A 13,258-nucleotide genomic window follows, 5' to 3' on the forward strand; every position below is an offset into this window, starting at 1 on the left:
TTACTGCTTGTCGGGGTAAACAGTATTTCTCCAGGGATCTATTTTTTACAGTATAAACCTTGAAGGGAAAAAATTCAATCTGAACACATTCATTGTTTTAATAGTCTTTGGGAGAACATAATCTTATTTTTTCCCTCTTTTCAGTGTTATAAGAGTTTTCTTTCATTTAGCAGTCTATAGAAACCAGGCTTCTGCAAAACCACCAAAATGCTCAGAGCCCTACAAAGGTTTATAACAAATTGGGAATATGCAATTCCAGTCTTGCTTCTTTTTCCTCTTTCGAAAGCCATAAAATATCCAAATGGTGAATATATGAGTATATGGATGAAGATGGTGTGTGTATGCACATACATACACACATCTCCATGCACACACTATATCTTAGTCTCCTCATTAATGCAAATAAATATATTTTTTTCAGGAAGATTTAATATGAAATCCAAAATGTATATAAGGAAAAACTCACATGGAAATATCTTCAAATTAATACCTTCGTGGAGAGTAAGTTGCTATTTACCGTAGTAAATAACAGCAGAAAAAAAAAAACCCTGTTCTCTGCTGAAATTTTAAATTAAATATAAAAAGGCAGCAGAAAAAATAATTTATGATAAATCCAGGGAATATAGAGAGATACTTGAATTCACACATTCAATAAATATTACACATGCCTAAGTATTAAGACATTTATAAATTATCCTTCAGCTCAGCTAGTGTAAGAATGTTTCCTTAGCAATGGTGAAGGGATAGTGAAAAGCCACTTTAAACCATTTCTGTAGCTTGTGGTGGTCATATCCTGGCCATTTCCATTTTCTACTTTAAAGAAAAAAAGTCTCTATGCAGCTAAAATTTAATTTGATAATTTTGTATTTGTTTTTCACCCTAATGCAAAACATATGAATAGGGCAATATTGGATTATGTATCTTTTATTGGGTCATTAATCTGTTTACTTTTTTCCTCCTGAGATTCTCTAGTATATCAACAAATTTAACATGTAATGTCATAGTCCCTCCTAACATTGGGATTCCTTAATTTTTTTATATCAAAATGTGAAGGCCCAATTCTTCAAGACATTCCCAATCCTTATATACTCCCTTCCCTAGATGTATCAGTCAGAGCCCTGGCAGAAAACAGATGGCACACACAGCTGCCTAATTAAAGAGAGTTTAACAAAGGGACCATTCATAAAGATGTGACAGGAAATAGGGAAATCAACAAGAAATAGGGCAGGTACCTCCTGAGAACAAAACAGCCAGAGTTCTTACTAAGCTAGAAGAAGCAAAGAGAAGAAGTTATTAGAACCTGGAAAGGGTGGCTAGTCAGAGGGGGCCATGTGTCAGGAGATGGAGCCTTCAGTGAGGTGATACTGCTAATCATGGTAGTGATCTGGCAGGAAGGGAGCCGGCAGAACAAAACCCCCAAGTTTACCTCTTTCTGAGATCCTGCCAGAGGTCCCCATTGGTGAAATCAGACCAGAACCCAGAGCACAAGGGAACCCATTAATATGGTCTACATAGACCAGCTCCCAGGAAACAGAGAGGGTAGAAAAGGTGATTGAGAGCAACTAGAGAGGCAGAATGAAGGTATCTGTCACATCCTCCACTTAGACATATAATTTAGTGAAAATCACCTTTCAATTTGGAGATAGCATGTGGGAGTTTTTCATCAGAACTTGGAAGCAACTTGTATGTTGAAGCATCTGTGGGAAAAACGAACACATTAAACAAGACACTCAGACATGTTATAAGGTAAGAGAAATATTTATTTAATTTTGCACAAGAACGAGCTTATACTGAACAAATCCAACCAAATAATATTAAGTGCAGTAAAACAAGGAAATAGGGATGACTTTTCCTGTTAGAAAATATTAAGTAACCATGCCTGTGCATTATTTTTATCATTACAATAACTTGTTTCAGATTTCTTTTCAGAGTGTATACTGTACATAACACGTTATAGCTTCTTTGCTTTACTTCTGAAAATATAATTCATTCACTGCCTTACATTTTATTTTATTTTATTTTATTTTATTTTATTTTATTTTATTTTATTTTATTGTTTGCAGTGAGGAACCTAACTGATTCGTGAAGATTCTGATCTAGAGAAAAATTTTCTGCACCAGTGAAGCTAGAGGCTTTCAAAGCTCTGATGGGCTCAGGCTTTATATCCAGGGGTCATGATGTCGTGCTGTGTCTTCCACACCCATTCTTCCACCACAGTGATGTCAGACACAGTAGAAGCAGAATTCTAGTCTCGTTTTGCCCCAAGAATTTTCCTTTAGTGATTTTCTCAAGCTTCACAAATTTCATAATTGAATGTTCACTCAGCTATTAACAAAGCTGCACTTAGCTGCCCACAAATCATCCACTTTAAGTTTTAACTTTTTTTTTTTTTTTGGTCTTTTTAATGAAAGAACATTCTTTAAACAGAAATCTCCCGTGAGACAGTTAACTTCACAGTTCCTGAAGGCACTGTGGATCCACTGAGCAACAGATGTGGCCATTCTAGAGAAAAAAAAAAAAGGAAAGAAAAGGATGATATAAGCTGTTAAGCCATTAGTAAATACTCACACTTACTGACTGGTACACATAAATCTAACTGGGGTTTACTTATTATTTATGCATTCCTTAAGGTTCAATAGTCCAGTCACTTCTCATGTCTCTATTATTGTAGAACCAATTATTCCCAGTCATTTGTGGCAAATCATAGACTAGCTTTATTTACCTCATGGCATCTTAGATTACATTTGTTCTCTAATTTATTCATTCACAAAATATGTATTGAATATATTGAGCCCTAGGTATATTGATGAATATGCAGACATGGTCACTATCTTCACAGAGCAGGGCTTACAGTTTTTTAGAGGGAGAAAAATAATAAATACCAAGTAAACATAATCAAAAATTGTGAAAACTTCTAGAAAAGAAATAAATTAGGTGGTGTCATGAGATTGACTTAGATTAGGTGGCCAGGGTAGACTTCTCTGTAGAAGTGATATTTAAACCAAGACCTCAAGGCAGTGTGGAAGGGTAGGCCAAAAGCACAGGGAAGCACAGAATAAGTGAAAAGAGTTTTGTTAGTTAAGAAGCTGAAAAAAGGTCTGGGTGAGAATCTTGAGTTAGTGAAGAAAACAGTGTAGAGATAAAGCAGGAAAAATAGCAGGGAAAGGCCAGATATGCATAATTAATTTGTATAATAAAATACCAAAATAATACAGTGCATTACAAAAAATAAAAGATATCTTACTCCTTTAATTCTTTGTACACTCTTACTTTCTGCAGGCAGCTAACTAATAATGATGATAATGTTAATATTATTATAATCATTAGATGATAATATCCTTCTACTTCTTGAGTGCATACTCTGTGTCAGCCACTTTGCCAGGCACTTTAAATACATTATCTGATTTCAACCTCACACCATTCCCAATGGGTCACTATTAATAGTCACACTTTCTAGATTCAGAAACTGAAGATCAGAAAGCTTAAATATCATGTCCAAAATCACACAGCTAGTGAATCGTATAGCTGGGATTAAAGTTCAGGTTAGTCTGACTCCAAAATCCATCCTCTATTTCGTATTTCCTCTCAGATAAATGACTTTAGATTATTTAAAAATGTATTATACTTTAATATGATAAAATCAAAAGTGTCTGTTTTATAAGATAAAACTTAGAAAATATTTTGATACTTTAAAGTTTGTTGAAGCACACCAAATGAGGAAAAAACTAGTCTATTTCCAAGAACAGTATTATCAGTTTAAGCTAATCCTCTTCTGTTCTTAATTTTTATTGAGCAGAGTTCTTATTCTGACAGAGGAAATCTCAATATCTTTTGGATCTGTAGTGGCATTTTAAAGCTTCGTTATCCTGCTCATAACCATTGCATGATCTTTTCCAGTCCAGTGACCCAATGAAATGAGGGATATACCAGTTCCTGAGAGTGTTCGTTCCTCAAATCGTATGGCTTTTGAGGGAATTTCTGGAGCTTTCTACCAAGGAGTATGTGAAGCTGGCATTAGAACCCTGTGGGTGGAAAAATCATTCTTATGGTTCCCATGAGTATATTTGAGGAAGGGACTGTATATTTTCCAAAATCTTCCAGGAATGTTTTTCTTATTCCATATCAATAGTTTCTGTTATAACAAGATAAATGCTCCACAAATCATATACCACTGGAAGCTCCTCAATTAGGGAAACATAGTTCATACATGAATGAGTAATAAAATATCCCACTGGAGTTCTAGTTGCTTATATATAAAACTAACCTTCAACAGATAATTATAAAGGATCTGGACAAAATATAAAAAATAACAATTTGAAAGCAATAGATAGTGACCAAAAACAGGCAGACAGTGGAGAGGTTTCAATCTGTGAAAGAAGGGAAATGTATTGTGTGAGATTTATTTTTACTTGGCATTTCCCCGTACGGCACTCTGTGGTCTGTGCAGCTTAGGCTAACAATAACTCAAGCAGAAAGACACAATCTGATAGGCCCCAGACACCAGAGGACAACTTTTAGGGCTGCCAGAGGGGTTGTAAATTCAGAGGAAAATATCTAGAAAGGAGGAAGTGAATCAGCATATAAACTCTCCTCAACTTCAAAGTCTTTGAATTACAGAAGAGACTAAAGAAATAATCAGTTGCAGCTTGAAGGCTGGAAGATCCAAGGCAGAGATTCCAAATGCTGCTTCCTGTGGGTAGCAGTATTTAAAATTTGTGTCCTCCAAAGTTAGGAAGGATTGGTAAAAAAATTCACGTTTTTCACTGAAAGCCCAAAAAGGCCATGATTGGGAGTAAAACAACGTCTCAAGATTAAGAGACTTACCCTAGACCTATTGGTAAACCTGGAATAGACCCATGTAACCAATGTCAAATGAAGCTTTCATAAGTGCAAGGTGATTGGCCAGTAATTTGCAACCTGCTAGAACAAACATAGTCTTCAGGGAAAGCTAACAGAACATAAGGTCTATACCATATATCATCCATAATATCTAATAAATCATAACAAGTACTGGATATGTGAAGAAAAATAGGAAAGGTAACTCTTAATCCAGAGAAAACGCAGTGAATAGAAATAACTAAAAAATAATCCAGATGGAGTAATTAGCAGACAAAGACTGTAAAGTATCCATTTTAAATATGTTTGAGGTAAAAAAAAAATAGATGGTAAATCTCAGCAGATAAAGAAAACTATAAATAGAATTGAATGGAAATTTTGGAGTGAAAGTACAATATTTGAAATGAAAAATTCTTTGGACCGGTTTAACAGCAGATTAGACATGGCAGAAGCAATAGTCAGTAAATTTGAAACAAAAAATAAAAATTATCCAATTTTAAAACAAAGAGAAGAAAGACTGATATAAAAATAAAGCTTCAGTGACCTTCAGAAGAATAGTATTGAGCAATATAACGTATGAGTAATCACAGTCCCAGAAAAATAGGAGGGAGGAGAGAAAATATTTGAAGATACTTGAAGAAATCATGGTCAAAATTTTCTGAATTTGATGGAAAAATACATCAACTTAGATACTCAAAAAGCCCAACAAACACCAAAGAGAATAAAGATATACACAAAAATCATATCTAAGTACATCGTAGTCAAACTTCTAAAAAAGAAAGAATTGTGAAAGGAAACGGGGTGGAAAAGACATACTTTATACATATTTTAGACAAAAATACAAATGACAGTTGAATCCTCACTATGAAAACAATAGAGTATCACCTTTAAAATGCTGGGAACAAATCTGTTCCCTGGGAACAAATGCTATATTTAATAAAAATATCTTTCAAAAATAAAGATATTTAAAGATAAATGTAAGTTGAGGGAATCTGTTACCAATAGATCTGCAATATGAGAAATGCTAAAGGAAATTAAAGCTGAAGGGAAGTGACACCAGATGGAGACTCAAACATGTGAGAAGAAATGAAGAACACTAGAAATGGCAGATATATGGATAAATATGAAATGTGGCATTTCTTTTCCCCTAAATTTCCTTAAAAGATATTTGACTGATTAAAGCAAATATAATAACATGGAATTTTATGGTTTATAGTTTACATAGCTATAAAATATATGATTATTATAGCTCAAAGGCTAAGGGAGATGGAATTCTACTATGCTGAAGTTCTTATGTTTTATGTGACGTAGTATAATAGTAAATCTTATTATGCTGTAATAAGTTAATGGTATATAATGTGATCTCTAAACCAACAACTAAAATAATAATATAAAAACTTATAGTTAAAAATCCAAAAGAAAAATTCAATTTAAATAATATAAAAATAAAAAGAAGGAAGAAATGGAGGGGTGAGAATGTAAACAATAGGACAAAAATAAAACATATGGCAAAATGGTAGCCCTACATCCACCAATACCAAAAATGACACTAAATGTAAACAGACCGAACACTTCATTTAAAAGACAGAGATTGTCATACTGGCTAACAAAATAAGAACTAAGTACACATTAAATGTAAGAAATGCAGTTTAAATATAAAACCATAGATAGGTTGAAAGTAGATGGATCCAAATAAAATGAATACTTGAAAAAATTGACTTCAAGTCTAGAAGCCTTGCTAGAGAAAAGGAGTGCATTACATAATGATAAAATGGTTAATTCATCAGAAGGCATAAAAGAGTACATTCTGTGTGATTCCTTTTATATGAAATTTTTAAAAGGCAAAATAAATCTATTATAATCAAATTAAATGGTGTTTGCTATGGTAAGTAGGTAGTGCCTGGAAGGGGATAAAAAGGTACTCACTAGAGTGTTGGAAATATTCTATATTTTGATTTATAAGACTCATCAAATTATACACATAATAGCTATGCATTTCACTATAATAAATATCACCTTGATAAAAACTAAAATCCAAGGTGATCCACTGAAATTTAGTCTGATTAGGAATAGTAACAACCTACTATTATAATGAATTATAAAAACTAGTTATTTTTACATAGTATACAGTAAATTTCCTTAACACCCTGTTTTTAAAAAAAAAATGTTTATTTACTGGGGCACTTGGGTGGCTCAGTTGGTTAAGTGATCAACTTTGTCTCACAGTCCTGGGTTCAAGTCCCACATTGGGCTCTGTGCTGTCATAACACATAACAACCTGCTTCAGATTCTGTGTCTCCCTCTCTGTCTGCCCCTCCTCCATTCATGCTCTGTCTCTCTCTCTCTCAAAAAACAAATAAATATTTAAAAATATTTTTAAAAAATAAAAAATAAAATTATTTATTTATGTATTTTGAGAGAGAGTGCAGGAAGGGTAGAGAAAGATGGAGACACAGAATCCCAAGCAGGCTGCACACCATCAATGCAGAGCTGAAGGCAGGGTTCAATATGATGAACTGTGAGATCATAACCTGAGCCAAAATCAAGAGCCGCACACTCAACCACCTGAGCCATGCAGGTGCCCCTTCTTAACACCCTGTTATTTCTGGTTATATTTATTCTGTATTTTTAAAAAGTTATAAAAAAGTAATTGTCACTATTTTTGTGCTAAACCCAAAATATCAAGATTAGAAGACAGTTGGCTTTTGATTTTCAGTAATATATTCGTATATCACATATGTATAGTATATTTTAATATTATTTATTTCAATATATTTAGTTTTTATTCATTTGTTAATCATTTACTGTATAATTAATATATTAATCTGCTTAAAAATTATATCGATTACAGATATATGTATATAGAGTAATTAACATATACTTAAAAATCCCATTACCATCAATAATTTAGTATATCTTCATAGAATTAATTTTCATACTCTTTTATTTTCAACCTTCTTGCAATTAAACTGTATATTATATATTTTTAGCTTAGTTTTTATTTTAAGCAGTACTTCAATGGCTGAATAATATAATCATATAATTATATATATTACATAATTACAATATAATATGATCTACTGAATCATATAGAGTTACTAGAACTTATTTAACTGTTTTTCTGTTTTTAGACACCTTGGTTTCTTCCTTGATTTTATATGACAAATAATTTTGAGGTGAAAATTGTCATGCACATAGCATCTTCCATATTTTAGATTGCTTCTTTAGGTTATATTCTTAGACCTGGGATTAATAGGACAAAAGATGTTTGAGTTGGGATGGAGAGTAGGCAAAGAGGTGTATGTGTAGCTGTTGACATGTATTTTTCAATGTCACTAAAAATAAGAATTATAATTCCAGTTATGGCTCTGTCAGCATTGGAAATTATTGTGAATTTTTTTTTACTGTAGTATGTGAAAATAATAACTCATTATGTTAGCTTACATTAGAATTTTAATAATTTAAAGGTTGTATAATCTCTTTTTTAATAGCTGCATTTTTTAGTGAATTGTTTATTCATTCTTTGCTTATTTATTTATGGGAAATAAATGCTTTTTCTTGTTAATTTTTACATGTTTTTAATTTAATAAAGAAATCATATGTTCTGGAAGACTATTTTTCCAGTCTCTAGTTGTGACTTCGTAATTTGCTAATTTTATTTGTCTATAGATGCTCTAAATTTCTCTTGAGGTATATTTTATCACTTTTATGTTAGAAAAGGCATCTCCCTTCCAGAATTTTGATTAATATTTTATTACATTTTCTTTTTATTTTTAATATCTAACATATCTTCCATGTAGAATTGATTTTGGTGTATGATATTCCAATATATATATAGAATGATCCTTTCTTCCTCTATTGATTTGCAAATCTCTCCTGATCATACATGAAAATCTTCATTTTAATGTTCTCATTTATGGGGCATTTGTTTCCATAGATAGATCTAGTTATCTATTCTAATATTAGTACAGAGGTCCAATTTCAAAACTTTAAGTCTGCTGTTTCTGATAATGATTAGGAAGTTAGGACCTTCATCCTTATAAAACTCTAATTTTCTTCATACCTCAATTATTTCAGTATTACGTCTAGAGTCTCCTCAGGAATTAAAAGTAGCTCCCTGGTTTCTAGTTTCCAAGTGGTCTATTTGGTAATTATTTACTAAAGGAAATTACCCTCTAACTCTTCCTCCCTTCCTATTTATATCTCAACTGGACACATCTCTCTTTATTGTTTGAAGCTCAAAGCTTACTCTGACCCATCAAAAGATTCATGGTCTCTCTTAGATTTAGGAAAAGCAACCTTAGTAATTCATTTTTGACTCAAGACTTTAACTTCTGAATGGAGGAACTTTTTTTTTCTTTTCTTTCTTTCTTTCTTTCTTTCTTCCTTCCTTTCTTCCTCTTCCTTCTCTTTCTTTCTTTCTTTCTTTCTTTCTTTCTTTCTTTCTTTCTTTCCTAAACAAATTAAAACTGAAGACATCTTTAATAAAAAGGCATCTTTAAAAAATTCCCCTCTGCCAACTCCTAATTCTTCAGTTCTTATCTTCAATGTCATTTACTAAGGAGAGAACTGGTACACATGTTGTACAGTCTTTTAGCACAGTGCACGTCTCCTTCAGAGTATCCATCACAGTTTAGAATGTCATCTTTATCTGTTTCATAACTTGAGTACTATCTATTTACTCTACCACCACCAATAATAGCTAACATTGAATGTTTACTCTGTGTATGAAATGTGTAGGAAACATTTTTTTATGGATCTTTTCAATTCTTATAGTAACCATCCCAAGTAGGTACTAAAATTATCCCTATTAATATTCTCATTTTTCAGGTGAGCAAACTGAACCACAGAGAAATTAATGAACATCCCTTGTAGTCACATTGCTAGTGTGGTTGACCAGGCTTTGAATCCAGGTAGCCTTACTCTAGACGCTGCATTCTTCACCTCTAGACCAGTGCGGTCCAGCAGAACATCCTGTGATGACAGAAACGTTTTTTATAGGTGCTAATATGACAGCCACTAGCCAAATGTAGCTATTGAGCAGTTGAAATGTGGCCACCATGACTGAGAAATTGAAGCTTTAATTTTATTTAATTTTAATTAACTTAAATAGCAACATTTGGCTATGGACAACCATATTGGATGGTACAGCTCTAGACAATAAGGTGCTAAGCAATAATTTCCAGGAACAATTGTGTCTGTTTTGTTTATCATTACAACCCTGGCACCAGAAGAATACCAGCACAATTTGTCTTCATTGACTAAAATATTCAAATAACTCATAGGGTGAGTAGGACAGGGAGATAATAAGTAAAAATGGCGTTCTGAAAACCCCAAATTGTGAAAAGTGCTCACCTCCAATGCAATATCTGGAGCCTGTTTGGCATACATTTTATTTTTAGAATAACATAAAATACACATAATAAAAATTTGTATTTGGGACAGATTTGGTAAAATAGAGCATATTTTTATAACTTATATTTAATGAGGGAAAACGGGAATAGCATCAAATAGTAACTTCTGAGAATCTGCATTTATTTGTCAAAAAGTGAAACTAATCTAAAATACATTTCCTGAAATACATTCCTATCATGAGCCCCCAAATCCTACTAGTTGTTTATAAGGCAGTAAATGACAAGCTTGTTCATGCTCTTCACTCAGAAAACACTCTCATGTTTTGCTATTACTGAATGCATTTTTCTTATTGGAAGTATCTATGTGAGCCATATTTGGTGTGTTTTTCATCCTATTGCCTGGTATATATTTTTGCCGTCACTTCTCGGAACAATAGTCTTAGTTAGATTAAGAAAGTAAAGGGACTCAACTTTAATTGATAATGAAATGTCAGAAAGTATTTCCCTGTTGGTTATTAATGCTAAAGTTTCTAGATATGCACTGCTAAATGTACTCAGATTAAATGTATATTAAAGCACTGCATATACATTAGTCACTTTCAGTAGTAGCAGTAACTTTCAAATTTGCTAATGCACTTTCAAAAACCGCATTAAATGTTCACTCAAAAAGCTTTGCTTGATTGACAAAAATTACACTGATTGAAAGAGACAGAAATTTTGGTTTGAAATAGATAATACTATCTCAAAGCTTAAAGCATTTTATATTTCTTTGTCCTGTTACATCAAGCCACTCTGGTAAGAATTTGTGTCAAATGAATCTGAATTAAATTGCTCTACTGAAAAAAATTAATGGAATTGTTCACTTTAAAAAGCAGTGTAGTTATAGTTATCTGACTATGCTACGATGGAAAAAATCTGAATATTTGCTTTCTTATGTTGTCGTTAAGCCTTCAGATTATTTACTTAGTTTTAGTGTTGATTCAAAAATTATGACTATGAAATACAGTGACCACTAAATCAAATATTTGTAGGAACAATAATCAAGTAGAATGCTTTCAACTCTGCTAGTACGTATGAACTCTGTATACTGTCTACATTATCTGTATTTTTGCTCTCATTGAAGTAAAAGGCACATGCTCTATTTTCCGATGAGAATAAGAAGAAAAATCTTTATAATGATTTTTCTCCAACTGTAGGAACAAAATATAGTAAACAACAGATCTTAAATTTTTTAACCCAATGCAACTGACCACAACAAACCAAGAAATATGCCCATTTTTTCCATATTGATTTTCACTTTGGAAAATGTAATATATTTACTTTGTCGATATAGCTCACAGACCTCATAAAAGGACCAGATAAAAATCAATAAAATAATATTGTCTTCCATCACGAAAGAAGAAACGTGAAGTTTGTGTTGTAGATTTTTTTTTTTTTAAGATGTGTACAGTTAGATACCTTAGGGCAATTTGAGTAGGTTCTTTTTGTTCTGGTGACATAAATAACTGATCATTCTGGTTTTTTGATCACGCACCTCCTTCTCCCTGAATGTGCTTTGAGGATGCACAGGGTGGTTAGCCTGGGCACTAATAAAGCTGAGTGGCCCTCCTCGCACCTCTGTTTGAACAATAAATTGGAAAAATAAAATGCTTCCCATTGGCCAGGTTGAGCACAGTAATATCGAGGAGCCCTGGGTTACAGCTGGCCAAAAGTTCCCTGCTTGCATTTAATTTTTTTTTTTAACATTTGTTCATTTTTGAGACAGAGAGAGACAGAGCATGAACGGGGGAAGGTCAGAGAACGAGGGAGACACAGAATCTGAAACAGGCTCCAGGCTCTGAGCTGTCAGCACAGAGCCTGACGCGGGGATCGAACTCACGGACCGAGAGATCATGACCTGAGCCGAAGTCGGACGCCCAACCGACTGAGCCACCCAGGTGCCCCTCCCTACTTGCATTCAATAGGCTTTACCTTGCACTGGCAGAGAGTACACTCGGTGCCATGTTTGATCCAAGAGGACCCAGTGAAGCGAACCACATTCATCTCATCCAGGCAAGTTTTGGTGATGTCATTACGAATGGTGTCGGCCTGGCAAGGGTCAGTGACACAACGCCGGCAGCACTCATTCTCTGGGAGGACACTGAATTCACACTCCACCTCTGGACAAGGCAGAGGCCAACAGTCAACTTCCCCTTGCTGTAAAGAAAGCAGATGTGCAAGAGCAAAGGGAGAGGAAGGGAGGACATGGAGGGAGGCAGGGAGAGAGGGAGCATAGCGTTTACTAAATACTCCATTCATCTGATGGATATTTACACTCACACCTTCACAGCCCTGAATCTGGCAGGGAATCGACAAAAGCCCTATCACAGTGCTGAGGTCTTACTGCAACTGGACTTTAAGAGTGCTCAAGGATTAAACAAGAACAACAATGAACAAAAGCAACAGCCCTTTCTCATAAAACAAGCTCCTATCTTTTCCCTGACAAAGAATTATTATTTACTATGGAAGAGGGTTTGCGTATTAGGTGCTTTTTTTCATTTAAAAAAATTTCCCCTCTACCTTCTCATTCATTCCCTTCTGCATAAAGAAAGTTTTGTCCATTTACAAGAAAATAAACTGAAATATGAAGGGAATTTGTCAGGTTTTCTTTGTTCATTTTTATGTTTCTCAGTTTAGGGACTTTGGAGAAAACAACAACAACAACAACAACCAGGAACTGATTTCAGTCTTCTTTATTCCACATGGGAAAATTGTGTGAATTTGATCTTTTTAAAATGTAGTTCTCACCTGTTTCCTATTTTCTTCATAATTCTGAATCTCATGGTCTTGGAGATGAAAGCAGCCTTCAGGCACAGAAAACTGACCTTGCTCTTTCAATTGATTTTTGGGTTGAAAGTATAAAAAAGAAGCAACAAAAAAAAGCATTGCCTTCAAAATACCCTCACACAAATAGAAAGGAAACTAGCCATGACTTTAAAAGTAGCATCTGTGAAACTTTCTTCTATAAAGATACATAGACCAATTTTCCTTTTCATTTACACTACCAGAAAGAAACAAAAATTTGGTCA

At 33.6% G+C, this 13,258-nt stretch overlaps 1 protein-coding gene across 2 annotated transcripts in view; it reads right to left on the minus strand.

Annotated features, from left to right (window-relative positions):
• Window positions 1-2,379: 2,379 nt before the first annotated feature.
• Window positions 2,380-13,258, minus strand: part of NELL2 (neural EGFL like 2) — a 392,940-nt gene continuing 382,061 nt past the window's right edge. For both annotated transcript variants that reach the window (XM_042946302.1, XM_042946301.1), the window contains exons 20-21: window positions 12,162-12,386; window positions 2,380-2,502 (exon numbers count right to left, since the gene is read on the minus strand). In XM_042946302.1, the coding sequence (XP_042802236.1) occupies window positions 2,452-2,502; window positions 12,162-12,386 (276 nt within the window). In that variant the 3' untranslated portion in view covers window positions 2,380-2,451. The remainder of the gene's footprint in view (window positions 2,503-12,161; window positions 12,387-13,258) is intronic.

The sequence above is a fragment of the Panthera leo genome, chromosome B4 (genome assembly GCF_018350215.1).
Source record: "Panthera leo isolate Ple1 chromosome B4, P.leo_Ple1_pat1.1, whole genome shotgun sequence".
In the NCBI taxonomy this organism is placed as follows: Eukaryota; Metazoa; Chordata; class Mammalia; order Carnivora; family Felidae; genus Panthera; species Panthera leo.